This window comes from Plectropomus leopardus, chromosome 8 (genome assembly GCF_008729295.1).
Source record: "Plectropomus leopardus isolate mb chromosome 8, YSFRI_Pleo_2.0, whole genome shotgun sequence".
Lineage (NCBI taxonomy): Eukaryota > Metazoa > Chordata > Actinopteri > Perciformes > Serranidae > Plectropomus > Plectropomus leopardus.
The window spans coordinates 28,471,055-28,498,984 of record NC_056470.1 but is presented as its reverse complement, the minus strand read 5'-3'; the positions used below and the strand labels follow the sequence as shown (position 1 = coordinate 28,498,984).

At 40.3% G+C, this 27,930-nt stretch overlaps 1 protein-coding gene across 3 annotated transcripts; it reads left to right on the top strand.

Annotated features, from left to right (window-relative positions):
- The first annotated feature begins 419 nt into the window (after window positions 1–419).
- Window positions 420–24,688, top strand: kdm5c (lysine (K)-specific demethylase 5C). 3 transcript variants are annotated; one of them, XM_042490991.1, is made up of 29 exons: window positions 420–756; window positions 2,493–2,640; window positions 3,537–3,614; window positions 3,722–3,844; window positions 3,965–4,135; window positions 4,311–4,445; window positions 6,867–6,923; window positions 10,734–10,857; window positions 12,190–12,479; window positions 12,579–12,737; window positions 12,866–12,985; window positions 13,095–13,253; window positions 13,593–13,774; window positions 13,894–14,056; window positions 14,141–14,260; window positions 14,352–14,546; window positions 14,710–14,891; window positions 15,865–15,989; window positions 16,073–16,220; window positions 16,297–16,387; window positions 17,384–17,766; window positions 17,882–18,020; window positions 18,165–18,344; window positions 19,654–19,782; window positions 20,475–21,224; window positions 21,402–21,444; window positions 21,541–21,740; window positions 22,799–22,987; window positions 23,969–24,688. In XM_042490991.1, the coding sequence occupies exons 2-29, from the start codon at window positions 2,497–2,499 to the stop codon at window positions 23,975–23,977; spliced, it is 4,788 nt and encodes a 1,595-aa protein (XP_042346925.1). In that variant the 5' UTR covers window positions 420–756; window positions 2,493–2,496; the 3' UTR covers window positions 23,978–24,688. The 3 variants fall into 3 exon arrangements, with proteins under 3 accessions (XP_042346925.1, XP_042346927.1, XP_042346926.1); XM_042490992.1 differs by lacking the exon at window positions 420–756 and adding an exon at window positions 841–1,193; XM_042490993.1 differs by lacking the exon at window positions 6,867–6,923.
- Window positions 24,689–27,930: the final 3,242 nt, after the last annotated feature.

Sequence of the window (27,930 nt, the reverse complement as noted above, 5' to 3'; positions counted from 1 at the left end):
TACATACTGACATTCTACACAGAAAATAATAATGCATGGATCAATTTTAAAAATCTTTTTTTTCCAAAAATGGACAAGGAAAGAAACAAAAGCAAGTAAACAAACAAAATAATACATATTCTTTTTACATCGGGGGGTTTTGCCAAATAAGCTTTTGTAATAGCTTCTGTAAACTGTGTCAACAACAAAAAATCTGTTGGGTTTTTTGATATTTGTAAGAGCAAAAGAGAAAAGTGTTGGTATGAAATCAATTTTAAAAAAAGACAGAAAGGGAACTTTAAAACTGTATTTTTTAAAGTTAATAAATAAAGAATTGCAGTAACACGACTGGTGGTGGCGTACGTGGGCACTACTTTCAGGGAGTAAACGTGAGGGACGTGCTGCGAAGATTTGAGGTTGTGCTTCGGTCGTGAGAAAAAACTAAGATGGCGTCTCGTCAAGAAAGATAGGATGGCTTGAGGAGAGTGATGATGTTAGTCGGAAAATGATTGATAACGACATAATTGACAAAGTTTGAGACTCTCGCTTACTATCAGACGAACCGCTGCCATCCATGTTTTGAGCCCGTGTGTTTGACAGAGCGGAGATATATGGAGGACTGAGGCTGAAAATCGGTCAACTTTGCTAGCAACGGTAGCTAGCCAACTGGACCGAGCACAGCTGGCCAACGTTAGCTTACCACCAGTCATCACAACAACAGAGGAAGGAAAGCGTCCACCAGCCCTGTCATACCCCGGGACATCGAGGTGTCTTCGGGTCAGTTACGTGATTGTGGCGATACATTGTAGCATATCTGTGTCAACAAATAACTGCACGGGGCATTTCCTCTTGAAAATACATGTTACGTTGTGTGATTAGCGTCAACTAGCGTGGTAGCGTCGATTTGATATAGTTAGCTTAGCTTGTTTGCGGTGAAATTGTTGACTTTTTTTCCTCAGCCACCAGGGCAACGTTAGCTAACCAGTGCTAGTAACCTAAAACCGTGGGAGGCGATGCGAGAAAATGATGAGGCCTCGATGCTAACGTTAGCTGGCAGCGGCGTTATCTCGTCTGATAGCTGAACAATGGACATAAATAGACCTCATCAATGCCCGGAGGTGAAAAATGAATGGCACCTAGCTATCCTGATATAATTAATTTGATTTTTGACACTTTCTATTTCTGAATTCTTTGGTTGTGGCTGTCGCTGGAAGGTAAGGTTAGTTTTAAGATCCTAAGTTTAGTTGCTCGTAGTTAGCTAACAGTTGCCAGCTAACAGTTAAATGTATTATTGAGTAACGCTAGCAAGACTCACGTTAACATTTAAATGACAACATCGGGCTTCTGTAAATGTGTATTTGTTGACATTTGTCTCTCAAAAGCTCATTAATTAACTAGCCCAGCCCACTTAGGAGAATTGATGCCTTTATGGCCTTCTGTACCTGAGGGTTCATGGCCTCCACGCCATTGTTTGTCTGAAGGCCTCTGTGGATTCAAATATATTGGACACTTATCACCGAAGGCCCAGAATCAATCTGTGCTGTTCAGTTTAATATATTTATATAAATGATGTCCCAGGACGAAATTTATATAACACTCTTCTGCGAAGACTCTTGTGCAAACAAATTGCATGAAGCAATGCTTACTGCTCAAGTGTTTACAGAAATGTTGCCTTCACCCTTGTATTTAAACCATTTGATTATGGCTCTGTTCTGAGAATGATAAAGCATCACTGATAACTTTTGCCCATTCCCACAATAGGCCTTGTTGCTTCAACAGAGCATGGCATTTGTTTTGTTGTGTCTGATGTTGGGGGAGGGGGATTTAACAAGGACCACTTTGAGGACCTTAAAAAATCCCCAATCCTCATCACAGGATTATTCAGAGTGTCTCTTGTTATTGTGTTATTATCTTAAATTGGGGAGGAGGTTGTTAACTACAAAACATGCAGAGGAAGTAACTACTATAAATTTTAAGCTGATAGTATTACAATGCTGTGCTAGACCAGGAAGTAGTCAGAGAAAGAGTAAACAAATGCAGTGACTTTTTGTACTAATTGTTCAATATGCTTTTTATTTCCTCATACACATGTTTATTTGTCATCATTAAAATAAGTTAAAGCTAAATTTAGATTGCATCCGTAAAGTTTGTTTCACTTTGCTGTCGTGGGACCTTTTTTTTTTTTTCATTCATGTGTTATTTAATGTGTCTTCTGAAGTGAAAAGTATTATATTCACACAACTTTGTGTCCTTACAGCAGTCTGAACTGTGTCAGAGCATCTGGAGGTCATTACAGCATAAGAAAAATGTAGTTAAATTTCCCAAAACTAAAATGAAGGCTTTTAAATAATCTTAAAGATGTATGCAAGGTTTTATGCTTTTAAGTTATTCTCTACAAATTAAATATGAGTCTTGCATGCATAAAAATGCTTGCTGGGATGAACTATTGATGTTTGCCTGCCCATTAGTAAGTTTATTTATTTGTTATTCATTGTCGATGTTCCTGTTGACAGGGCAATGGAAGGGGAAGAGTTTGTCCCTCCTCCGGAGTGTCCAGTATTTGAGCCGTCATGGGAGGAGTTTCAGGACCCCCTTGGCTACATTGCCAAGATACGTCCAATTGCAGAGAAGTCTGGAATCTGCAAAATTCGACCACCACCAGTAAATATTTTCCTGTGCTTTTGTTTTGTATGTGTAAGCATGCACTGGGTTTAAAGTATTTATCTAGAAGTACTAAGTCAAAGAAACGTAAACTTGTATAATAACTAAATGTAGTGTGTCATTTCTAACATTTGTTTGGTTATGTGCAACATCAACAATCAAGTAGCAGCATATTAAATGTGAGATGAGATCAAATGACCAGTTCTCATAAATGTTAGTGTTGTTGCCGTTCAACAGGGTTAAAATCTGTTGACTATTTACTCTGGAAATAAAAAAAAGAAACATTAAATGCTATAAGTCTTAATTTTCCCTGCTGCAACACAGTTTAAATTTATGTTAAGTTGCATTTATGGTCCACAAATTACATTTTGTGCTTATCTCATGAACACTAATTACTTATTATTTGTAACTATTTGTAATTTGTTATGCATAAATGCATAACATTGTTACAAGACTTATAGTACAGAATAAAACATTTTAACAACAATCGGATAGAGAGGATTACTGCAGGAAAATACAATTTGTGTAAGTGTGTAAATTAAAGCCTTATCACTGCACATTTACTGATAGTGTAGTGTGTTTTCAAAATTGATTGGTGAGAGGGCAGGCCTCCAGGTGTTTACAGTATGAACCTCACCTGCTCTTTGAGTAGGCAACCTTGGTTATCCCTTCTGGTTAAAACCGGGCCAAGTGTTTGAGCCTGAATTCAAGAGTTAAACCAGGGTTAAGACCAAAGTAAGCTCACTATTTCTTTAATCTCTGATGTCCATAATCATTTGTTGTTTTTATTAAGCTCTTTGAACGATAGAGGTCAGCTATCAAACAAGAATCTAGACAAGTTCTTGTTTTAGCATAGATGACAACAAGTGTAACTGCATGTTTTGTCTCCCAAATAGGACTGGCAGCCTCCGTTTTCAGTGGAGCTGGATACCTTCCGCTTCACACCACGCATCCAGAGGCTTAATGAGTTGGAGGTAAGTTCCTCCTCTGTTGTTGTACATTGTTAACGGATAATTGAAGTTGCAGGTGGAGCTGGCCATAATAATCACCACCATGATTACTCTCATGCATCTCATTTTAGGCGGAGACTAGAGTGAAGCTTAATTATTTGGACCGCATCGCCAGGTTCTGGGAGATTCAGGCATCCTCCTTGAAAATCCCACATATTGAAAGGCGTATCCTTGATCTTTTCAGCCTGTCAAAGGTAGATATCAATTATATTTTTGGAAATGTAATGCAAAGAAATGGAAAAATCAAAGTAGAGTTTAACTTCTTGTTTGTATGATTTTCTAAACCTGTCAAAACCACTGGTTGTCTGTTCCAGATTGTGACAGATGAAGGAGGTTTTGAGATGGTGTGTAAGGAAAGGCGCTGGGCTCGTGTGGCCCAGAGACTTGGCTACCCTCCAGGCAAGAACATCGGCTCTCTGCTGCGCTCGCACTACGAGAGGATCGTCTACCCCTTTGAAATGTTCCAGTCTGGTGCCAGCATGCCGGTATCACTCCACACATTCTCGTCTCTCCTTTTCGTGTCATCAGGGGTCATCTGTGAAGAGTAGCCTCGTCACTATATGATGCATTTTACATTTTCTTTTGGTTAGGACCTAAAAACTTAGTATGTTAGATAATCTGTTTATTTACACGTTTTTATGTTTTTTACTTCATTTCTAGCATTGCAAGCCAAAGCACTATGATGGTGAGGATGTGGACAAAGAGTACAAGCCCCACTCCATCCCCCTGCGACAGTCTGTGCAGCCATCCAAAATGAGCACATACGGACGCAGAGCGAACCGCTGCCAGCCTGACGTGAGTGAGAGTTTCCATCCTTACTTGTCATTCAATAAATTTGCAAACCTCTTTGACCAGAAACCATTTACTGAACTGTACTTTGGTCACTTGAATATACTCTTCAGATCACATCTCCGTGCCGCCTCAAAATCAGTCTGAGATAAAATAACAATTTTTGTTTGTTTAGCTGCTTTTCATGACCACAATAATGCAAGGGTTTGGTGCAACTGATCTGTAAAAGAGGAATTTTTTTCAGTTAAATTTAAGGTGTGAATTTCAACCTGCAAATTAATTTAGCTACCAGGTGTTCATGCTGTCCTTACCCATGATTGTTCTATCAGTTATGATTTCCCACAGGACTTAAACAACACAGTAAAATCCTTGAAGTTCCATAAATTAATGTGTAATCTACAGTGTGTTTTTATATTCTAAAGTGTTTTCCGGGGCTTAAAACCTTACTGTACATTAGATATGTGCTTGCTATTTGATTATCTGGATTGAACAGCAAATGTAATAAGCTGGCAGGCTCTTATGTTTGTTAATATCGTAAACTTTTGTACCATCTAATAGTTTACTGTCTACTGCAGCCAAATGAATAACGACAGAGCTTTCATCACTACAAGCAGACAAAAAGTGATGCCAACAGTCCACTCAAGTGTCTGTGGGATGAAAATCTTCTAGATCGTACCATGCTGTCATGTTATTAACTTTTTCTGTGCTTATCCATGTGCCCTTGTGCATCAGTTATAATATGTCTGGAAGATGTGACAGTGCACTCAGAGCGCATCCCAGCTTGCTTTCTCTCCATCCCGCCACGCTGCTGTGCTTTATTCTGCTGTTTTTGCTCTCTGCTCCATGACTTTATTTGTTTTCTGCTTTGTTTCTTCCACTTCCTCCCATCTCACTGGTATACACACAGCTGTTTGTTTCATAAGCCACATTTGTTACACAACCTTTTCATTTACATGAATGTTGCCATTACACAGTGGAACTTCTAGACCAGCCAACGTTCTGTTATCTCATGCTTGTTACATGCAGCTTAACTTAAGCTTTGTTTTCTACCCCAAAACCCCACTTCCTTAGGTTGTTGTAAATGGCCTACTCATCATACTTTGAAAACGCAAAGCTTGCCAGTGGACTTTTAGTTTTTTTCATTTATTATGCTGGAATACATCTTTTGTTTTGCATATTTTGTTATACAGTGAATCAATGGGAACAAAAGTAAGTTTAATGGAGATTAAAAAAAAAAAAAAAAAAGATGGCCCAGGATGTCATCAGATAATTGACGCAATACAGAGACTTCTAAGGTATGGGCTTAGAAATCCAGTGTATTTGGCATTGCGTCATTCTGCGTTCTATTTCTTGAACAGCTCATGCAGTACAGTCATCTTGGACGGTATCTGATTTCATAACTTCCTGATATTTCACCAGGGTATATCGTATATGATGGTATTTGTGTTGGGAAAAAGATAATAAAAAAACCCTTAAAGCTGAGCTACTTAAGATAAAATACCCCACGCAGACAAGTCTTGCTGGGTTTAAATACCCATGGTCCATAGAATAATGAATGACAACACATAAGTTTGCTGAACGGAGACTGTGTGCTGAAAAAAATCATGTGGCTAATAATAGTCCTGTAACATTATCCCCACCTCTCACAGTTGCCATTTTTCTCACCTCAGCTGCCTGTTCAATTAGTAGAGAGGGACCTCTTGTGCCTATCGCTGTGCACTTCAATATACCACCTCAATACAAATCTCCATATCAATTTTGTAGAAAGAGGAACATCTGTATTTTTAACAGTACTGAAATCATACATTTGTGATTTCTCAATACGCCAGTATATTGCATTACCTAATACCGCCTAAGCCTACAGGACAGTATCTTGAACTTGGATACTTTCCTTACTAATAGTTCAGCACATTTTTGTACTTTACGATCATCTAGTTCAACTTAAAAAGTATCCAAATTAAGACCCAGCAGATTTTTTCCTGTTATTTACCACTAACTAGATTATTAACTAGAACATCACACTCACAAAGCTGCTATAATTAGAATAAATTATGTCAGCGTGACAGTTAATTAACCCGTCAATAGTTAGCAGCAAATTGTAAGGTCAGAGCTGAGATAAGTTTTTTTTTTTTTGTTTTTTGATCTATGGGAGTGCAAATTGAACCAAACAGACTTTAGATGATGCAACCTTGTACATAGAGTTACTCGATATTCTGCCCAAAAATGTTGAATTTGAAAGAAAGAATTCAGTATCTGTATTTACAGCAGTTTGTGTTGGACCGTTATAGGTCTTGCATCAGATTATTTTCTAATGTGTCCCAGTGAGAGTAAGTGGCTCTGTTCTTTCCAGGATCTCTCCCCTCCGATCTCATCTCCTTTTTTCCTCTTGTCTTAGTTTATTGTTGCTGTTATTGTCTCCCCTTGCAGGGTCCAGAGGATCTGGCCCCCCATCCTCTCACCACTGGCTCTCAACTCATCTCTGCGGTACTGCCTCTTGAGCATATGAGCTCCCCCCCCTCGCTCTCTTCCTGCCTCTGTTCCTAGACCACCTCTAGATGTTTCATTTTTTATTTTAACAAACTACTAAAACATTTCATTAACATGCAGTCATACTCCTTATCCCATAATAGGGTCACATGACTAGAGCAGACATAAAAAAAGCTATAAAGAAACTCTCACTGGCATTGCAATAATAGTTGTTGCACGTTATTAGATTACCATTATCTTCCATTCTTATACCAGACAATGAACACAGAGAGCAAGATTTCCCTGGCTGGTTCCTTCTGTCTTTGTGAAAGCCGTTTGTTCTTCGTGAACATGCTGACTGTTATTAAAAATCACACCATGTAGACCCATGTCGGACAAATGTTTTCTGGGGCCTCGTCAGTTAGTTTTCAGGCATGATATTACATATTTAAAACAAAAAAAAAAAAATACTCTTGGGTCTTGAATGTTTACATTTATGTCAATTTGGATCCCTGCCATTGTTTTTGAGGACTAATATTTCAGATGTCCTAAATGGCGTAGTAGTTTATCGTAGGTTACTTTATCCCAAACACACTTATTGTGGGGCTAGTGTGTTTTCTAGCTTTCTGTCTTTCACTCATGCTCTTTCTCTGTGGTTGCACTTGGCTTAAAATGCTTTGTCGCTGGACTGTCTGTGTGCCTTCTGCTGTTTTGCCTCGTTGTCTTCTCACTACAGCAGCTAACAGAGTGGCTGCATGCTTTCTCTTTTGAGTGCACTCACACAGAAGAACCTAGTAGGTTTTCGGGGTTTCACTTGCAGAGCACCACTGACAGTAAAATACAGGAGTCTTAAAGCGCCGAAGCATTTAAAAAACAATCACCCTTTTCGACCACATAATTGTCGTTGGCCTTTAAATCTCTTTAGGTTTGCTTGTTTGTTTGACAAACACCATCAAGCGCTGCTGATCTTGTTGATCTTGATCCGCTGACCACTCCCCATCCCAGCTGTATAGTTCTTTGATCAACAAAGTTTAGGTGCCAGGACCCTCGCTGTTCTTACATGTGCAGAGAATATATACAACAATGAATGGGAGGCCGAAGTCACATCTGCATACAGACAGCCAAGTTAAAAATATCCCTGCTTCTCTAATTACCCTCCTTGGAAAAAAAGAGTTCTGGATGGCATCTTTTTTGGCATTGTATCTGTCCAGTTTGCGTGTCATTTTTTATGTTAGATGAAGCCACGCTCTATTGCACATGACGAAAGGGGGCTGCCGTACTTCAAGGCCTGAATTGACGATTATTGGCTGCCAGCCTACTTTTGTGGTACACAGCAAGTCAGGTGCTACTTCAAATAAGTGACCCTTTGGGGATTTCCGCCAGAAACAAGACTCTTAACTCAGATGATCTTTTCTAACCTAATGGAGAAAGGGCTTTCTGGCAACAATTCATGAAGACAAACATCTCCTAACAGAGGCTAAAAGAGGCGTCTTAAAGCCCAGACACAACAAACCAACATCAAAGAACTGGTGGCGATGAACAGTTGCGCTGCCTCACGTTGCCTGTGTCTTGGCCAAAACGTTGCACATGAACACATGGCAAAGACGACAGCCAATTAGCACGAAGGTTCTGCGCCTGCTTGAGAGGAAATAGCTCTCCACACTAGTAAGTGGCAGTAATCTGTGTTCATCGTTCAAAAAGGAAAACTGGAAGATGGACGGGATTGATAATACACACGAGTTAGCCAGTTAGCACATTAACAACACAACCTAATGTTAAAAGAGAAAAAAAGATATTTACTGTGTGTTAATGAACAAAACAGAAACTAATAAGAACTACTATGTAAAACTGCTTAATTGCTAACAAAAAAAACGGTTTGTTTCAGTCTTACATCCTGTGGACTTAAGCTGATTGTTTACTATCCTCCCGAAAGTTCCTCTTTTTGTGTATCAGGGCCCTTATATCTAGGCCCCATGTGACACAGCACAGCCTCGTTTCATCAGTTTCTCTAAAAACCACCTTATTGGGTTTTGACGCCTGGCAGCCTGCTTTCAACATGTAGACCTGGGAGTAGTTTCATCTAAAGTGGGCTTGAAAACCAATAGATGTATCTAGATTTTTGTGCCATTAATGGCTCAAACAACGCTGTCATATCATGCATACATTAATTTCATTGTTGTGGAAATGCTGGTTGCACTCTGACTGCACACATACCGATTTCTTTGTACATACATGATTAGGAAAATTGTTTATTTAGTCAAATCTCTATCAGATTAGGGCTAAACCGCTGGTATGAAAGCACCTATAAATGGATGTTTAGAGGAGTTTGGAGTTGGAACCTGTTCTAAATATTTGTAGAAACTGGGTTTTTTTTTATGTTCTGCTTATATGTGCTTTTTAGAGCTACTGGCTGAATACTGAAAGTGACGTTAAGACCATCTGTGTTTCTGTCTGCATTGCTGGTAACACATGACTTGTGTCCTGTTTGCAATCATATGGCTGACTGAAACTACTGGCCAGAAGTGTGGCACAAAAATAAACAAGTTAGTAAGGAAGTAAATAATTAAGCATTTACTACAGCATTGTCAAGTCTGACTAACTGTTTTTTAACCAGTGTTTATAAAAGCAAACAAATATTTAAAGGAACACATCACAGGGAACACAGTTTTTCACTTGTCTTCACACATCCAAAATCTACTCGCTGCAACAAAACAAGTTTCACTGCAGCTTTACTGTAAAATATGTCCTCTGAGGGTGAGAACAGCTCAGATTATACCTCCAATAAGTGAGGAGTGGAAATGTGATGATAATCCTTAATCTTGGTATAAGAATTCAGTAGAAGCAGAGGTAAATTGCGGCTGACACTATTCCAATTTAGAGCAGTTGTGAGACAGAGTTCAAATAGCGGGCAAGTCAAATTAAGACCATGTTAAAAAACACAAACCAGTGCCCCTTAAATTCTCTTTATGCTGTTGTTCGTAATGAAAGTCAGCTGTGATGTAACTTTGATCATGTGCAGTCCTTGTGGTTTAGAAAAGTTTGACATGTGTCTGGAATAGGATTCAAATCTAACCACAACATGTGATATTTAAAAAAATGTGTTTCTGTGGGTAACTGACAGTAGATTAGCCTCTTGTGTCTGCTACAAGAGCCGCCAGGGACGCTGGGAGCATGAAAGGGGGAAAAAAAACATCTTACTGGAAATGTTAAATAGACGAAGCCAGTGGGTAAGACAGAGATAACGGGTAAAGGAAATAAAATATGTCTAAACTGCGGCTGGTTCTAAAGCCTTGCTCAGTTGTCACAATTCCCCAGAATCAACTAAAGGTGACACGTTCTCAGCTAAAATAAAAGACTGATAAAACTGTGGGTATTCAACATCAACTTCAACACTTCAAGTTATATATCTTTTTCTTTTTCTTTTCTATTTTTTTACCTTTTACCAAATATAATTCCCAAATACTTTATTTATGACAAATGACAGCCAAAATTAACTGAAAGTGTTTTTTCATAATACACTTACAAAAGATGTGATAGAAACATAGACTCAGAATTAACAAAATCTAAATGATACTACACACTAACTGTATGGTTGCAACTGCTGGTGGCTGTGTTCTGGTGGTGGGTCTTAACGTTCAAACTTTCACGGTGATCTAACTTTTCCTGACTTTCTAACCGAGCACAATCCCTTCTTGTGATAGCATCGCTATGCCCTCATGTTTTAACAGTTTGTTCTGCATTTGGCCTAGACCCATGCTTGGCTCTGTGTGCTTTGGAGAGTTGTTGTCTGTCTGTGCATTTATGACAAAAATGTACTTTCATCCGCAGCCTGAACCTACAGAGGAAGACATAGAAAAGAACCCAGAACTGAAGAAGCTACAGATTTATGGCGCAGGGCCTAAGATGATGGGACTTGGGCTGGTGGCAAGGGACAAAGGCATCAGAAAGAAAGGTAAGTGCCATAATTGCCATCTCATATAAAAAAACATCTCTCAGACAGTTAAATTATAAAGTCTCTAAAGTCTCTGTATGCAACATTCAGAACATTAACATAGTAGCAAACCACTGTTTGCATTGTAAAGAAATAGTGGTGTAATGGCGTCCTGAGCAGAGACTGAAGTTGCACTACCTCTGTGTTTGTTGTAATCTGAGTTTCTCTTTTCTTTGTTGTGGTAGCCGATCCCAATGGCAAGCTTATCATCGCTGCTCTGCACTGCACTCATACAGCAGGTGACTGCTGATAACGCCATCCTGAACCATTGTGGTGGGATTTCAGTGTTGTAGAAACACAACGCTCACCCTCCAGTTACCCTGCAGATAAAAAAACTAACTACTAACCGCCATCTCAGCCACTACCATGTTGAGAACGGTGTGCAAACAATCCTGTCCTAGTCTCTGTATCATAAGCCCCTTTTGCACTGCCTAGTTAAGGTGTGAATGTTCCAGTGTGCGTTTGCACAGCTCTGTAATAACGATACAGGCACAGAAAAGGTGGACAGAATTGGTATGTCTTTAAGCCAGCAGTGTAGGTATTATCAGAACTATACTGTGAGCCAGTTGGACGGGACAGGTGAGACATTTAGATCAGTGCAGGGAGATTTAAAAAGCAGCTTGCGGTAGTTAGCAGCTAACTCCAAGATGAAGAACAGCAACCAAAATTATCCAGAAACTGGGGAGACAATGAGGTGAAGGAGCTTTGTACTCTCTGAGCAGAGGACAATTTCAACCACCATATAACAGGGACAGTAAATGATTGTTATTGCAATGTTATGCCTTTGTTATTGTTTAAAAAGTGCTGCGCAACATGTATGTTACATGTCACATTAGAGGCCAACTCTGTTGTGTTACACATCACACCTTTTTTACTTCTGTAACTCCAGCATGCTATCTAAAATCACGCACTGGGGCGTCATAATGCCGGTGTTGTTTGGTTCTGTGTAAAAAAGCAAAGCTGGCGTAATGACGGGACGTAGTGGTGGCAGTATTGCGGGATTTCTGTGTAAAAAGAGCAATAGATATGCACTGAACGTTGCATTCAGTCGCAACAAATCTGTTCGGATGCAACACTGCATCACAGCAGCTATTAAGGATGCAGCTTAAGCAGTAACTTGAAGAAGAGGCATGTCCTTAATTATTGTCTCAGTCCAATAAATTGTTGGCATTGAAGAGCTTGTTTTTGGTTTAAATACTGTCAAGCTGCCAACTTCGAGCCCTGCACTGTAAAAAAAAATGTACTGCTTGTAAAAAAAGACTGATTCTTAACATTCTTCCCTTTTCTTTCTAGATGAACTGCCTCAAACAGTTACCATCAAGGACAGTGTGTCTCCTGCTCCTGCTGATACCTCAGTCAAAACAGAGCCACTGGAGCCTCAAGAAAAGCAGAGTGACGGGAGCACATCCAGCCCCCAGCCGCCTCCTCCGACCATCACAGTGAAGGCAGAAGTGAAGAAAGAAGAACCAGATGAAGAGGGGGGCAAAGGGAAGGAGGAGGAGGAGGAGGAGGATGATGATTCAAATGGACCTTGTACCAAAATGACCATGAGGCTTAGACGCAACCTTAGCAACCCTCAGTGTGTAAGTAGACCAAAGGATGCACCCAGAAGGCAGTCAAAGTTAAACACAATGCATTGCGCTCTCTATTGTCATTCTTATGTGAATGCCACTTTTTCAAAGGTGGATTCTTTTGTGTGTCGGATGTGTGGTCGGGGAGATGATGACGAGAAACTCCTGCTGTGTGACGGCTGCGATGATAACTACCACACCTACTGTTTACTACCCCCACTCACTGATCCTCCAAAGGGCAACTGGCGATGCCCTAAGTGTGTGGCAGAGGTGAGTAAAAATGTTTAAAAGCACTTGTTTGTGTTTCCAACACTTGTGGTATGTTTTTATTGGGTTTCTTCTAACCAAGACTAATATTTTTTTTAATCTCTCCATTTATAACTTTTTTTTTTTTTTAGGAGTGCAAGAAACCTGCAGAAGCATTTGGTTTTGAACAGGCTACACGAGAGTACACTTTGCAGAGTTTTGGGGAAATGGCGGATGCCTTCAAAGCAGATTACTTCAACATGCCTGTCCATGTAAGCACACCCACACGTGACATCACCTATTCATTATGAAGCCCGAATCTGCCCCGACTGGTGATTATGCCAGAGTTAATCTCTCGCCTGTGTGATGTTGTCGGTGTAGATGGTTCCTACTGAGCTCGTGGAGAGAGAGTTCTGGAGGTTAGTCAGTAGCATCGAGGAAGACGTGACTGTTGAGTACGGAGCGGACATACACTCCAAAGAATTTGGCAGCGGCTTCCCAATGAACAATGGCAAGAGGAAGCTCACAAAGGAAGAGGAGGTATGTGCATTGTTGTTTTATTTTGCAACCTCAGCAGGTTTTGGCGTCCTGCTTCAGATTACATATTCAAAACATTAAGAAAAAAGGGCACACAATAAAGTAAAACATACAAGTTCAGAATAAACACAATTTGATAATGTGAGCAGATAAAATTCAAATAGCAGATGATGCAGGTATAGTATGAATATTGTCATTTTAAAATGAGGTAGGATGATCCTAGCATCATTTTTGACATTGTTGGTTCTCAATAAACCATTTTATCTTAGTCATATGATTAATACTAGTCATATAATCACAGTCTAGTGCTTGTCTTCAGTTCTCCCTGTTTTCTTTGGTCAGGAATACGCCCGCAGCGGCTGGAACTTGAATGTGATGCCTGTGTTGGAGCAGTCTCTCCTGTGCCACATTAATGGAGACATCTCTGGGATGAAGGTGCCCTGGCTTTATGTCGGGATGGTGTTCTCAGCTTTCTGCTGGCACATTGAGGATCACTGGAGCTACTCCATCAACTACCTGCACTGGTACTGAATTGTTTTTATGTATTGTGTTGTACTCATCGGCTTGGAGACTTGGAGAAAATGATAACTTTCTGTGAAGGTTACTCTCAGTGAAATACTAAAACTCCCACTCTCATCTCCAGGGGTGAACCTAAGACTTGGTATGGCGTTCCCTCTGTGGCAGCTGAGCGACTTGAGGAGGTGATGAAGAAGTTGACGCCAGAGCTGTTTGAGTATCAGCCTGACCTCCTGCACCAGCTGGTCACCATCATGAACCCTAATATCCTCATGTCTCACGGTGTACCGGTCAGTCTCACATAAAAACTCATGCACACATCAACTTTATTTATAAAGTTTTCTGTAATTGACCTCTGTGTTTCTGATCAACAGGTTGTACGTACCAACCAGTGTGCTGGTGAGTTCGTCATCACCTTCCCCAGAGCCTACCACAGTGGCTTCAATCAGGGATACAACTTTGCTGAAGCTGTTAACTTCTGCACTGCAGACTGGGTGCGTTTGTTTACATCGTCTGTCTCAAGTTGTCATTTCACATTGTTCAAAATACGGCATAATCAACTTCACTCTGCTCTTTCCTTCTCAGCTGCCTGCCGGCCGTTCCTGTATCGAGCACTACCGGCGTCTAAGGAGGTATTGTGTGTTCTCCCACGAGGAGCTCACCTGCAAAATGGCAGCCAGCCCAGAGAAACTAGATCTTAACCTGGCTGCAGCTACACACCGAGAAATGTTTATTATTGTGCAGGAGGAGAGAAAGCTGCGAAAGGGTCTCATGGAAAGGGTAAGACACAGAAATAGATCGAAGAGGTTGTTTTCTTCTCCATTTATTCATATAATATATGTACGTTTGGCACTTCAATTTGGTACCATGCTGAATGTGTCTGCGCTCTGTGAGAATATGGGAAATCAGATTGTCTGATAAAATCTGTGTGTTGTACCTGCAGGGCATTACCGAAGCAGAGCGTGAAGCATTTGAGCTGCTGCCCGACGATGAGAGACAGTGTGACAAATGTAAGACCACATGCTTCCTCTCTGCTCTGGCCTGCTCAAACTGTCCCGAAAGACTGGTGTGTCTCTATCACACTCAGGATCTGTGCAACTGCCCCACTGAAAAACTCTACCTCAGGTATTGATCTCTTGTGTCGCTGTGAGTGTGTGTGTGTGTGTTTGTGTATGCTTCAGAGTGTGCCATGCTATACTGAGTGAGAATAGTCTGTTAAAAGATAATGATGAAGTTTACACACTATTACACTACACTAATATTCCACTTTTGTTCCAAATATGACACTAATCTGAATTTGATTCTGGTCATGTAAACAGAAAAGCCCACATATGTGGTCGTAAAAAGAAACACACCTACTTACAAACATTATGTGAGATTTGGATATCAACGGGTTTTTGCATATGCGAAAATATTGAAATGACGACTTTTGAAGTAAGAGAAGAGGGAGGCAGTGTTCATAAGTCCAGACAAGTTCGCCATCTTTTGAAAACTTAGAAAAAATCCTATTTTGACTCAAAAAATTAAATGACACAAGTGACTCCTGTCATTCTACTTTTTCATATTTTGATGCAATTAGCAAAATGTTTGGGCATGTCAATTGGAATATGCACAACTGCATGGAAACTAGAATAAAGGTGAAATATTGAGGAATATTCGTCGTCATTAGTCATGTAAACAGCTGAGTGAGAATATTGCCTTTTTTGCATTTAAACCTACATGGTTGCTAGGTCATGGAAAATCTGGAATAGTTGTGGCATTTCACAGTCTCATTTTCCGGGCCTAGATAAGTCATGGAATTCAGAAAAATGACTTTTGAAATGAATTTGTATTATGTAATGAAATCAGTTGTTACAGTGCTGTTCCGTGCATAACTTTCCACGTAATGTAACAGACATAGACAATGATTAGGGATTGGAAAAGATTCCTGTTTTGTTTTCATACAATAATTTTCATAAAATAATCAATGTTTTGAGTAAAGAGATTTGAAATTTTGTTGATGAAAATGTGTGGGAACCCTGAACGTAGTCGGTGTTTCCGTTCTAATTTAATTTCCACTGGTGGTGTTAATATGTTGTGTTATGCCTTCACTTTGCAGATACAGATATACCCTGGATGAGCTGTTAGCCATGTTACACCGATTAAAGGTTCGGTCCGAGTCCTTCGATTCCTGGGCCAACAGGGTGAAAGAGGCTCTTGAGCAGGAAGAGGGAAACAAGATAGGTGGGAAATCAACATAAGTGTATCGTAACAGAATGTTACAATCATAAAAAAAGAGGAAAGACCAAATGGTTACTGCATTGCAGGAATTGAAGACCTGGAAATGCTGAAGACGGAAGCGGCGGAGAAAAAGTTTCCGGACAATGAACTCCTGCGGAAACTCAACACTGTTCTTAAAGACATAGAACGCTGTCAGAAGATGAGTACTGAACTCCTGAAAACCCCAAAGACCAGGTAACGTGAACACAAAATGAACATTTACACATTTAAACTGTCCTGTCACATGCACTTACATGTTGCTGTCTTTCAGTGAAAGTAAGATGACTTTGGCAGAGCTGAAATCCCTGGTAGAGACGATGCAAAACCTGCCGTGTGTGATGAACCAGTTGGAAGACGTGCAGGTGAGAAGTTATGTCACACTGGGTGAACTAGCGCTAGCATTTTTGTTAGATTTTATCGCTCCAGAATAGAGTTGTTAAATTAATCGATACTCAGATACTTATTGACGCACATCTGAACTCACAGCACCACGGCAGACAGGCAGGTACACAGCCCTCAGCTCACATTAGCTGTCGTTCAAAAACACTGTCAGCTGGCCGGCTGACGCCAGGTCTTTATGAGGAATTTCAAGAGGCTAGTAAATCTCCTGTTTCACCTTCATTGAAGTAATAAAACATCTATCATAAACGATAACCTGACTGGCGGCGCACATTAACATTAGCCACTTTATTATTAGCAATTATCTGACAGCCACATTAGCAGTCTGGTATGCTGTTAAGTTAGCGGCTAACAGCTAAAAATAAAACGACAAACGCTAATGTGCGAGCTTGGCAGCCAACGCCATCATTCCTGCCCGTCTGTAACGTTACTCAGCAGTGCAAGTTTGACAAGTTAACACAATTATTTGTGCCTGAAAAGTGTCAAGTTTCCCTTAAAGTCCCAGATTGATGCTGAGAAAAGTCAACCTGCAACTAGACATAAACACTCGCAGCCAACGAAAATATGGCCGAGGCACTGGAAGCATATGCATGCCATTGTTGCTGTTTTGTTTTTTTTCATTTCCTCAGACATCCTAAATATTGATATCTTACGGTACGCTTGCATGGGTTTTTTTTACTACCTGAGGTAACATAAAAATATGTTATGTTGGTCTTGTTGTTATCTTCATTAAAATATATTTTTAATGCCTCTAATTTTTTTCTTCAGATTTTTCCCCTGTGCTATTGAAAATGGTATAGAGTATTTTTCTGGGTATCGATATCGAGTTAGAAATTCTAGTATCGTGACAACCCTCCTCCAAATTGATCAAATGTGCTGAATAAATAATTTTGCCGAGCTCAAAAGTCATGCCCTTATTTAGTACACTCACAGTTTGCTGTAACGGTCTGATTTTTAAGGAGGTCCTGCGGACAGTAGAGGAGTTCCAGAGTCGGGCTCAAGTACTGACCAACGACAAGGACTGGAGGAGGGACTCTCCACCACCAGAGCAGTTGGAGACTTTGTTGGAGCAGGGGGCCGATCTGCTCGTTGTGGTGCCAGAGTGCGATTTACTCAAGGGCCTGAAGGAGCAGGGCCGCTGGCTGGCAGAGGTGAGGCGCACCCTGGGCACAGAAGGAGGAGAGAGGCAGGAGGTGATGTTGGACGTGTTGAGAAACCTGATGGAGGCCGGCTGCAACGTTCCCCAGAGTGTGTCCGTGGAGACGGCCATGGCCGAGCTGCAGGAGCTGCTCACGATCGCAGAACGTTGGGAGGAGAAAGCACAGATCTGTCTTGAACAAAGGTAAGACAAACAAGTCAAACCATTACTTTTCTCTGCGCTTCAGCCGCCGCAGGGGTTCTCATCTGCATCTATTTATCCTGTTCAATATTTCTTTGTCATGGTTTGTTTCCTCCAGGCAAAAGCACCCCCTCTCTACCCTGGAGGCGATAGTTAATGAGGCTCAGCTCATTCCAGTCAAGCTGCCCAACATCCTGGCTCTGCAGGGCTGTCTCACTCGAGCGCGAGCCTGGGTAACAGACCTCGAGGAAATCCAGGTAAAAAAAATAGATAGTATCAGGTCTCTTTTAGATCGGCCCTTATTTTTTATTCTGCCCCTTCTTAATGATGTGATTGTAATTAAATAATTCAAAACTGATCAAATATGCTGTTGTATCATTATTAATTATTTTTTATTATAGAACGGGGAGCATTACCCATGTCTGGATGACCTGGAGGGCCTGGTGGCGATTGGACGGGACTTGCCGGTCTTCATGGAGGAGCTGAGACAGCTGGAGCTGCAGGTAGCCAGCGCTCACTCCTGGAGGGACAAGGCCAGCAAGACCTTCCTGAAAAAGAGCAGTCAGCACAGTCTGCTAGAGGTGGGCAACTTGAAGGAGATGGGAAATGACAAAGTAGTAATCTGGAAGATTTTCATATAAATACGTTAGTCACTATCAAAGCCTTTGTTTTTAATTAAATGTGGGGTCTGAAATCTACTTGTCCCCAGTCAGTTTTTACCTGCCCCTAAACAAGTTGTTTTATTTGATTGCACTAATAAAATTTAATTAAAAACAACCGGTTTTATCCGCCTTGCACATAAACTTGCAGCAAACTGCACAACACATAGTTGGAGTTTTGCCAGCATTCTCTGCTCCTCCCAACTGAGCTCCTTTTTTCAGGATAATTGAAATGCTCGCTTGTGCCTCAGCTCATAAATGTTATTTTTTTCCCCCGCAACTGTTTTCTCACAAGTATCAGATCGGTTCTGCACATGTGCAACTCTAAGTAGAAATACAAAAGAAGTGGATGGCTCAAGTTTAAAAACAACAGTGTGTTCAGTTGTTTTGTTAAATTTGTACATTTTCCAGCTGGTGTTGGATTTTACTTGCCCTGGGCAACTGAGCAAGCCTTATTGTTAAGCCCTGACAAGTGTGAAGGAGGCTAAGGCCCACTGATGAAAGTATTAAAAAAAATTTATATATTTTCAATACTATGAACTTGGTGTCCAAGATGACATTTACAGGAATATGCTGTATTAACATTTCCTACTGCTGCAGCTTCAAAAGTAAAAGTATCCAAGTGGCGAAACACAATTTAAAATGCAAAGTGTTTTTTAATGCGCTAAGCTCTTACCGTGATTGCTCATCAAAAATAAAAAAACAAAACATGATAGAGGTCATTTTCAGCATTTTGACGGCAGATCAGTTTGAAATATTGAAATACAACAAGAAGGAGAAGCCACAGTGAGCTGTTAGATGAAGTACAGAGAACACAAAACAAAGTGTAATGGAAAAAAGGAAATATTTATAAATGCCCACACATCCAGAAATGATTTAACCTCATGAATGAATGTAATGATAATTTTCTTTAACATTTTTTAAAGATGATGAGCTCTTGATAACGTGCAGTTTTTCATTTCATGTCTGTACACGGTGATATCTGAGGGAGTGCCGACGGCGTTTTCTAAAACAGAAAGCGAAGCTAATCAACCTGTCTAGTATTATGTGAATGAATCTGTGAATTAAATATAAAGAAACTGCAGAAGGATGATTGTAAAGAAGACGGTCAAAACACGTATTTATATATAAACACACATATCATTGGATTGCATATCTGTCTGCATGATAAGTTTTGTGTATATGGTGAGGCAGCCCTCATGAGAGCATGCATCAAACTGTTTCCCTGCAGGTTTTATGTCCCTGTGCGAAAAGGAGAGAGCGGCGAGATGAGGCGGAGCTGTTGGATGAGCCGTTAGATGATTCTGACACCAACACTCTGGGCCTCTCTGCGCAGGACCTGAGGGACCCTGCAGCTATTGTGAGTTTATTGAGTGTGTCATTGCTTGTTTTCAGTCTCCCTAAGATTTAATTTTGTCCAGGGTTCACACGGATCCTCTTTAAAAGTCTTTAAAAGGCATTGAATTCATTAATCTAAAAATAAGGCCTTAATTGGTATTAAATTGTCTCAAATGAACCTTTCAGAAGTCTTAAAAATGCAAAGACAAGGGAAGTTGGACTTTTTTTTCTGACATTGCATTGTAAAATCTCAAAAATAACCACTAAGATTTTTTTTTTCTTTTTAAATAATTTAACAAATCCCTCTTCTTGAACTCTTCATAAAGGGAACTGAAGCAGTCGGATCCCACATATAGTGAGAAACACAAAATTGCTAATAAAACTCACCAATAAATGCCAGATTTTTCCCAATTTTAACCATAGCTAACCTTTTTACCGGACCAAAAATGTTTCATGTTTCAGTAAACGTTTGGGCAAAATTACCCTGAACTCTGTGTAACCAGTGTTGGTGCATTGTTCATGGGTTTTTTTTTGTTTGTTTTGTTTTGTTTTTTTCTTCCAGTTTTGATTTTTGTAAAAGAGCTCTTACATGCCATCCTGATCTGCCTTAAAAAGTATTAAATTAAATTTTCCGTACGCTGTAGGATCCCTGTTCCCTGTCCCTGATAAATTCCAGTTGTGTGTGTGAACTTGACCCGTGTGCCTTGTCTCCAGGTGATGGCATTCAAAGAAGGGGAGCACCAGGAGAAGGAGGCACTACTGAGGTTACAGAAACTGAACATGTGTAAATCTGGACTTAACGCTGCGAGTTGCAAGGAGGACAAGGAGAACGGGAGGTGGGACGCCGCCATGGAGACGGACACATCCAGCCTCTCAGAGAACTCTGTAAAAGAGAACGGGAACAGTAACCACAGCTGTTCCACGCCTCCTCAGTCAGTGTGCGTGTGCAGCGGTCAGCCTCGTGCGCCTCAACTCCGCTGTCATCTTTGTAAGGACTGGTTCCACGGGGGCTGCGTTCCTTTCCCCTCACTGCTCCCCTCCTCTGGACCGCCAGTGAACCCCCTCTGCTGGTGGAACTGGGACTCGCGCTTCTTGTGTCCGCGGTGCCAGCGGTCGCGGCGCCCACGCCTGGAGACGATCCTGGCGTTGCTGGTCGCCCTGCAGAGGCTGCCGGTGCGTCTGCCTGAAGGAGAGGCGCTGCAGTGTCTCACAGAGCGAGCCATCACCTGGCAGGGACGAGCCAAGGAGGCACTGGAGACGGCAGAGCTGCAGCAGGCTCTGCAGAGGCTGCAGGAACTCAAAGAGACTCTCCATTGTGAACCAGAGAAAGAGGAAGACGTGGAAAAGGAGACAGAAGGGAGCTCGGTGATTGTTTTATCGGACTCCGAAGGAGAGGAAGGAGTCATCGATCTGACGGACGAGAACTCCCCGAAAAAGAACACCAAGGAAAGAAACGGCACTCAGGTTCGAGCTTTATTCTGTATTTTCATATGAAACTGTCCATATCACATGTATGAGATTTCATTTCATCTTCTGTCAGTTAAACAATAATTGATCACGTAAGAATAAATTTCCACTTCAGGCTTTTTTATCATAGTTTATCCAATCTGCCCGTTTCACACAATGCTCGTTTGCCCACAGGCTGGATGTGAAAACGGCATCAGCAAGAAGTCAAATGTTACAGGTGTGTTGATTTCAAAGTATCCATCAAAAGCTGAGCTGTGAAAAATGTGACCACAGACTCCAGTTCTCATTTGTTTTCTGTTCATTCATTTCTCAGGCGTCGGATCTCTGCTGCCGCTGCTGCCGCTGCTGAAAGGTCAGGTGGTGGAGCTTTCACCGGCCACCAGGGTCCAGCTGGAGGAGCTGCAGCTGGAGGGAGATCTGCTCGAGGTGTCTTTGGACCAGACGCTCATCATCCATCGAGTCCTGCAGGCTGCCTCTGCTCCACCCAGAGAAACACTGCGAACACTCATTCAGGTCAGGAAGATAAACTTTGACCTTTTTAAAATGATTTCTTTTGAGGCAGCAAGATGTGTCGATGCAGACTTAAATATTTATCAATGAATTGAACAATATAATCTAAAAAAACAAAACGACACGTGTAAACCAACATACAAAACAAATCAATACACCTGAGCACATTACAGCGCCATGTGTGCACACTGAATCAAAGGTAGAAAGTTTAAATTCTCCGTTTTAAATGCACTGTGTGTAACATTTATCATTTACATCCATGTTTAGCTAGATAGCTCTCTCGTCCTTGCCTTTGCTGGTGCTGTGCTGCTTTTCTAACCCTGATCAAACAAACATGGACTTTCACCAGGAGACTGCAGTTCGTATGTGTGTGAAACCAAATTTCAACATAGTTACATGAAATAATGGACTTTACACAACTACACAAAGTGCTTTACATATGTTCTGTACATAACTATGCAAATCACTTTGTTTTATATGTAATATTTAGTTATTTTAACCAAAACCACAATCGTTTCCATACGCTTTTGTTTTTTTTTCTGTTAAGCTGAACAGATGTTTTTCTTCCCCTGAATCAAACAAACTGCCTCCATTTCATGTTAGCAATGTATTTAAAACTGCTGCTGTTAAGACTTTGCATTATCATTGTTTTTGTGTCTCTAGCACTTAACTTTAACACATTTCATGCCAGTCACCACGTATCGCAAGATTATGTCCTCTTCACTTAGTTCTGTGAGACTGCCGGTGCCTTCTGGTTTAATTAATTAATACAGTGTGATAAAACTCTGATGTTTAATTGAGGTGTGCTGTATAACCTTTGATAGTATGTTGAAAAGCCGTATGAATTGAAAGCCGAGCAGATTAAAGATATATATGAATTAATGCTCTTCATTAATGTTCGAATCATTTAATTGCTGTTTTAAACGTTCTCTGTTGTATAAAGAAAACAAGGTTGAATGACTGAATCTTAAGCAGTTTTTTTGGGTTGTTACGTTAGTTTCCTCGTTGCATTTTTAGTGAGATCTGCTTCCTCGCTGATATTCTCCTTGTTCCTCTTTCAGATTGAGCTTGAAGAGCAGAGACGAACCAGCCGCGGACGACCCAAGGACTCCAAAAGGAAGAGAAAGAGCCACAGAGGTGGCAGCGGAGAAGGGGCAAGAGAAAGGTCACAGGACGCCTCGGAGTCAAAGAAAAGCTGTCCCCTCAGCCACAGCCCCTCCCCTCAGTTACCTGTCCACACTTATCCAGAGGTAACGGCCCCTGCTGCTCACTAGTGCTTTAATTTTCTGAAAAATTGTTTAATTTGTTTGAGTTTTAATGCGACTACTGTTAAACTTCAAATAAAAGCCTCGTCCCAATTAAATGCCCAGTCCCTTTTACTGGTCAGGTGTGGGGACACACTTTGACGAGTAAAGGCCTGTCTCAACGAGAGTCTCGGTCTGGTTGACATGCAGTTCGTTTTCAGAGAAGTTCTTTGAATGTATAAAACCTGGTTGCTGGCTAACTGCTGGAGATAACGTTAGTTAGCTGCTTAGATCAAACATACAAATATAAATCTTCAAACTTTTCTCAGTATGGACACACAACGTTAGCTCGATAAGATTCTCTACGATTCAGTCATTCAGTTCATTTTACTGAAACAGCACCAAAGAAGAGCGCTTTACTGGCAGAGTGAACAAGAGAGAGGCAAAAAAGAGACGAGGAGATGTAGAAGACTAGTTTTAATAAGTTAGGGAAAAATGTTCAGTGTACTATATTTATAATTAGATATTTACAATTATTTTTCTGAATTATATTTTTTAAGCATTTCTTCCAGTTTATTTCTTGCTTTGTATTTTTTTTTTGTTTTACTTTCTTGTTTTTGTTTCTTTGGTCAAATTCTTCTGATAATTTTCTCGTACTTTTCACAGAGTTCTTGCTAAACTTTGGGTCATTTCTTCTTTTGTTGTCCATTACCTTTTTCCCATGTTTATGAATAAAATAAAGCCCATCTTCCCACGTCTCAAGTGGTTTAATAAATCATTTATTGCATTTCCATCTTTGCTGAGCAAGTTTGGTGTGAAAGGAATTAAAAGCCCGTCCCATACAGACACACGTCCCAGTTATTAGCCTGTTGAGTTCAGCGTTTTAATCAAATAATAGCCCGGGCTATTAATTAAAGTTTTACAGTATTTAAAATAAAGTTTTAAAATGTATTTTTAACAAACATTTTTACCTTTTTCTTCTGACAGATTTTGTGATATAGTCAACGCTGGAGCTCTGGTTAAACGGAGAAGTCAGAGGAAACGAAGGGACAGAGCATTCTGTGCCAGAAGACAGTGTCAAGTTTAAGAAAGATGCAGGACATCCCCGCCCCCTCGTACCCTACGTCCCTTTTCATCCCTCATTCACACATTCAGACACTAACAGAGCGACGGCTCGTCTTCTACACTCCACCTTCTCGTTTTAGACTCAGCCATATCTCACCTGCCGCATTTTTTTCCCCCCAGACTCGCTGTCTTATCCAGACTTCATCCTCCGCCCTCCCTGGACCCATTTTACTCCTTTGAACATATAAAGACTGTGTTGGACCGATGTGGGACTTGCCGCAATAGGAGCGTCTTTGGTCTAGTTGTCTCCGAGGTCAGTCAGTATGCTACGTTATCCCAATTGTATTAAATCGTTAGTTCAACAGAAGCCCGTCTTCGCGCCGGCAGTTGCAGTTTAACGTCACTTGACTCGTTAAGGTTGGATAAGCTATCGGATTATTTAGGCCGTTGTGTTTGGGCATGAAATCCTGAATCTGAGGTACAGCGGAAGGTTTTGACGGCTGATCTTAGACAACAGCACCGTGGTTACACTTGTAATTTTTTTTAGTTGTATTAAATCTTGTGTTTGTTGCTGTTTTGAGGGGACATGCATTTTGAATAAACTGAGTAAATTTTGGGAAGTGTTAAAAACAAGCATTAATGTTTTTGTTTCACACTTCCCAAAATGTACTTATGTACCTCTTGGCTTCTTTTTTTTCTCCTCCCCTCCCCTCGATGCCTTTTTTTTTTTTTTTTTAAGCGCCCATCCTTTTGACTCCATATTTTATTCCTTTCAATTTTACCTCTTTTTCTTCCTCCCTCTCTCCCTCTCTCTCTCTCTCTCTCTCTCTCTCTCTCTCTCTCTCTCTCTCTGCAAATTAAGGTAACTTCACTGTAACTCACTTTGTCACAGTTTATTTTGTTTCCTGGGTTCAAATATTATTATTATTATTATTATTGATATTGCAGGCACACAGTTGTCGTGAGTTTGTGTATAAACTTTTCATTTTAATGTTGCCTTTGTTTCTTTTCACTCTTGTTAGAAAAATAAAGGTTTAGAATTGTTTAGGATACGTTGACTCATTATTTATCAACTTGAAATACAGTCACGAAATAGTAAAACTGATTTCCAGGCTTGGAAATTATTTTGAATTAATTTTTTAGACAAGTTTTGAAAAAACATAGCCCGATGGCAGCATCAAGCCACTGTAGTGTGTGATTTTAGATAGCATGCTGGCACCCTTGAACAGGCAGTGTAAATGGTGCTGTTGTTTTGGAGATTGTTTAAAATATGTTTATAAAAACACACAAATATGTCTAATTTTACACAAAACTCATTCTTTAAAATCTAATGCTGCACTGCAAAATCGCTGAAACCTCACTAGTATCACGTAATACAGATACATTGGTGTATGTACCTATTCGGGGGTAGGAATGTGTCTATTTGTGTAGACACAAAGGAATTCCTTTCAATATTTCATGCTTTATTTTGGCTACAAAGCTTGTATTAGGACATAGCACAGCGGAGTTAGAGCATAATTATGTCGAACTACTCAAAGTCAATGAAATGGGGTAAAATATTATGGAAATGTTTTGAAAACTCACCTCACAATGTGCAAAAGCGTTGGCTTTAGTCCTAAAATCAATAACTGAATATTAATTTCATGACACAATAGCAGCAGTGACGCACTACCAAATTTGTTTCATGATCACAGCGTTTATTTAGAAAAGCTTTCACTGGAAAATGGCGGACACAGAAACGGACACCACAATATTGAACAAGTACACCGGATTTTCTTTTACTATGCTAGAGTTTGAAGCGAGTTCATAGAAAGACACATCCACAGTTACAGTATGTTAAAGGCTTTTAAGTACATGGAAAAAAAATCTGCCTCAATATCAAACATGCAGGTAAGCCAAATGAAAAATCAGCTTTTGTTCACAGGGTTTTATTAACTCCCCGTTCTTGGCTGTTATTGTCATTATAGGTACTTCAGCTGGATAATAATCCAGAGGCTTGTTCTGAGAGCATGTAGTTAAAAAGTGAAGGTTAGGAATGACACATCTGACAGGAAACAAAGAAAAATCAACTGCAGGCCCAGTTAACAGGGACTTATTTTAGGAATTGTCTTAATTTGCAGTAAAATAGCCTTCACAGTCAACATTGAAATAAATTATATTGCATACAGACCAAAACTTGTTGGTCTGGAAAAAAGCATTTTGCAAGTTCAAAATAACAAAGAAGGAAGGATTTAACGATGCTTTATTCACTTGAATGGCAAATGTGCCTTTTTGAATAAAACATCGAATGTTTTCTGTGCTTTGTATGACACAATGTGCCGCTCTTTAAAAATCAAATTAAAACACAAACAACAGTAAGCCTGTCAGCTGCTGTGTGCTTCAGTGTTTTCCTTCTCAGCTACAGTATTTCAGCCTTTTTGTACCACTTTGAAAATTGTGCTATACAGTCAGGTCTGCCTGAAAGGAAGGCACCGCTCAGCTCCTCGTTATCAAAAAGCGTCTCGTCTGACAGTGATGTTGCATTTCCTGTTTAAAAACAAAGGAGCATTTTTATGTTAACACTACAAAGATGAAGAAAAAGTGTAACGACATTAATTGGCACGCATTGTTCTTGTGAAAATGTGCTTCAACAAAAGTCCTTTATGGACACTTAATATACAGTTTTATGGCACAGAAGTGGCTTTTTCTCAAATGTTTTCACAGCTGCATGGTTCTAAGCCTCGCTTTTGATTTTCCTCTTTTTTTTGTCCTTTATAGAAATTTAGAGGCCTTTAAAGGTTACTTTCATGCACCACTCCTTCAAGGGTTAAACAGCAGGTGGTGCGAGACAGATGTCATGTGGTGATGCACTTTTAAATGGACTCCCTGGACTATCTCTCTGTCTGTTAACCCATAAACTGCTAGTTCAACATCAGCTATCTTGTGCTGCATTCAGATGCCTGTCTCTATTATTTTAATCTCTAAAACCTGAGAAAATTGTGATTTGATGTCTGTCAAAAACAAGTGAAAAACACAATGAGCAACTTGGCAAGAAACATCCCACAAATTGAAAAAAAAAAAAAAGAAAAAAAAGGCAAAAGCAAAAGCCGATAAGGAAAAAAATTCACTGAAAAAAATTGCGAGAAAAATCTTCAGAAAACAATAGTTATAATTCATAAAATTATATATTTGCTAAAAATTTTAGCATTTTTTAGCATTTTATTTTCTTAAGGTAATTGTCTTTTTTGTTTTTTACTAAATTTTTTGGGGCCATTTCTTGTTAAGATGCTCATGTTTTAGAAAGAAATCAAGCCGATGTGCTCAAGTTTCAAAGGGTTAAGGCCCTGACACACCAGGTCGACTGTCAGCTGTGGGACTGTTGGCTTTTCTGCTATCTTTGTTTTGCAGTGTGTCTCACACCGCTGGAGTTGGTCTGCCCTTGTTGGCAGCTTTTAGGCTAAAATAGCTTGGTGAATCAGTAGGGGAGTGTCATTTGGTGAGAGAATGCACTCTGATTGGCCGTTCAGCTCCGAGCACGAGAAGAAAAACTGAGGTGACTTGTGCTAAACTGGTTCTTTTTCAGTTTCAGCGATGTGTACTCGTATCAGTGGGTCCATGGAGCAAGCACATGAGAGACTTCTGCTAGACGAGCCGGCTACAAACAGTTTAGCACTCCACTAACTTGAATAAAATTATTTAATATTGCAACTCTTCTACACATTGCAAATTTTATTGAACCTTATGGATCAAATTTAGATGGTAAAATGAGTTGTATTATGGGGCGTTTCATGACTCAGAAGTTGGAATTTCACTATTTAGCCACTATGAAAATTAGCTTCAAAGCCTGGTGCCCTCACTGAGGACCGGCCACGTGTACATGCGTGCTAGTTGGCAGTTGTCTCTGA

Excerpts from the sequence above, each read along its gene's own strand:
- kdm5c (XM_042490991.1), top strand. The coding sequence starts at position 2,497 with ATGGAAGGGGAAGAGTTTGTCCCTCCTCCGGAGTGTCCAGTATTTGAG. Across the intron at positions 3,845-3,964 it reads ATCTTTTCAGCCTGTCAAAG|ATTGTGACAGATGAAGGAGG; the intron begins GTAGATATCAAT and ends TGTCTGTTCCAG. Across the intron at positions 14,547-14,709 it reads GAAAGGGTCTCATGGAAAGG|GGCATTACCGAAGCAGAGCG; the intron begins GTAAGACACAGA and ends TTGTACCTGCAG.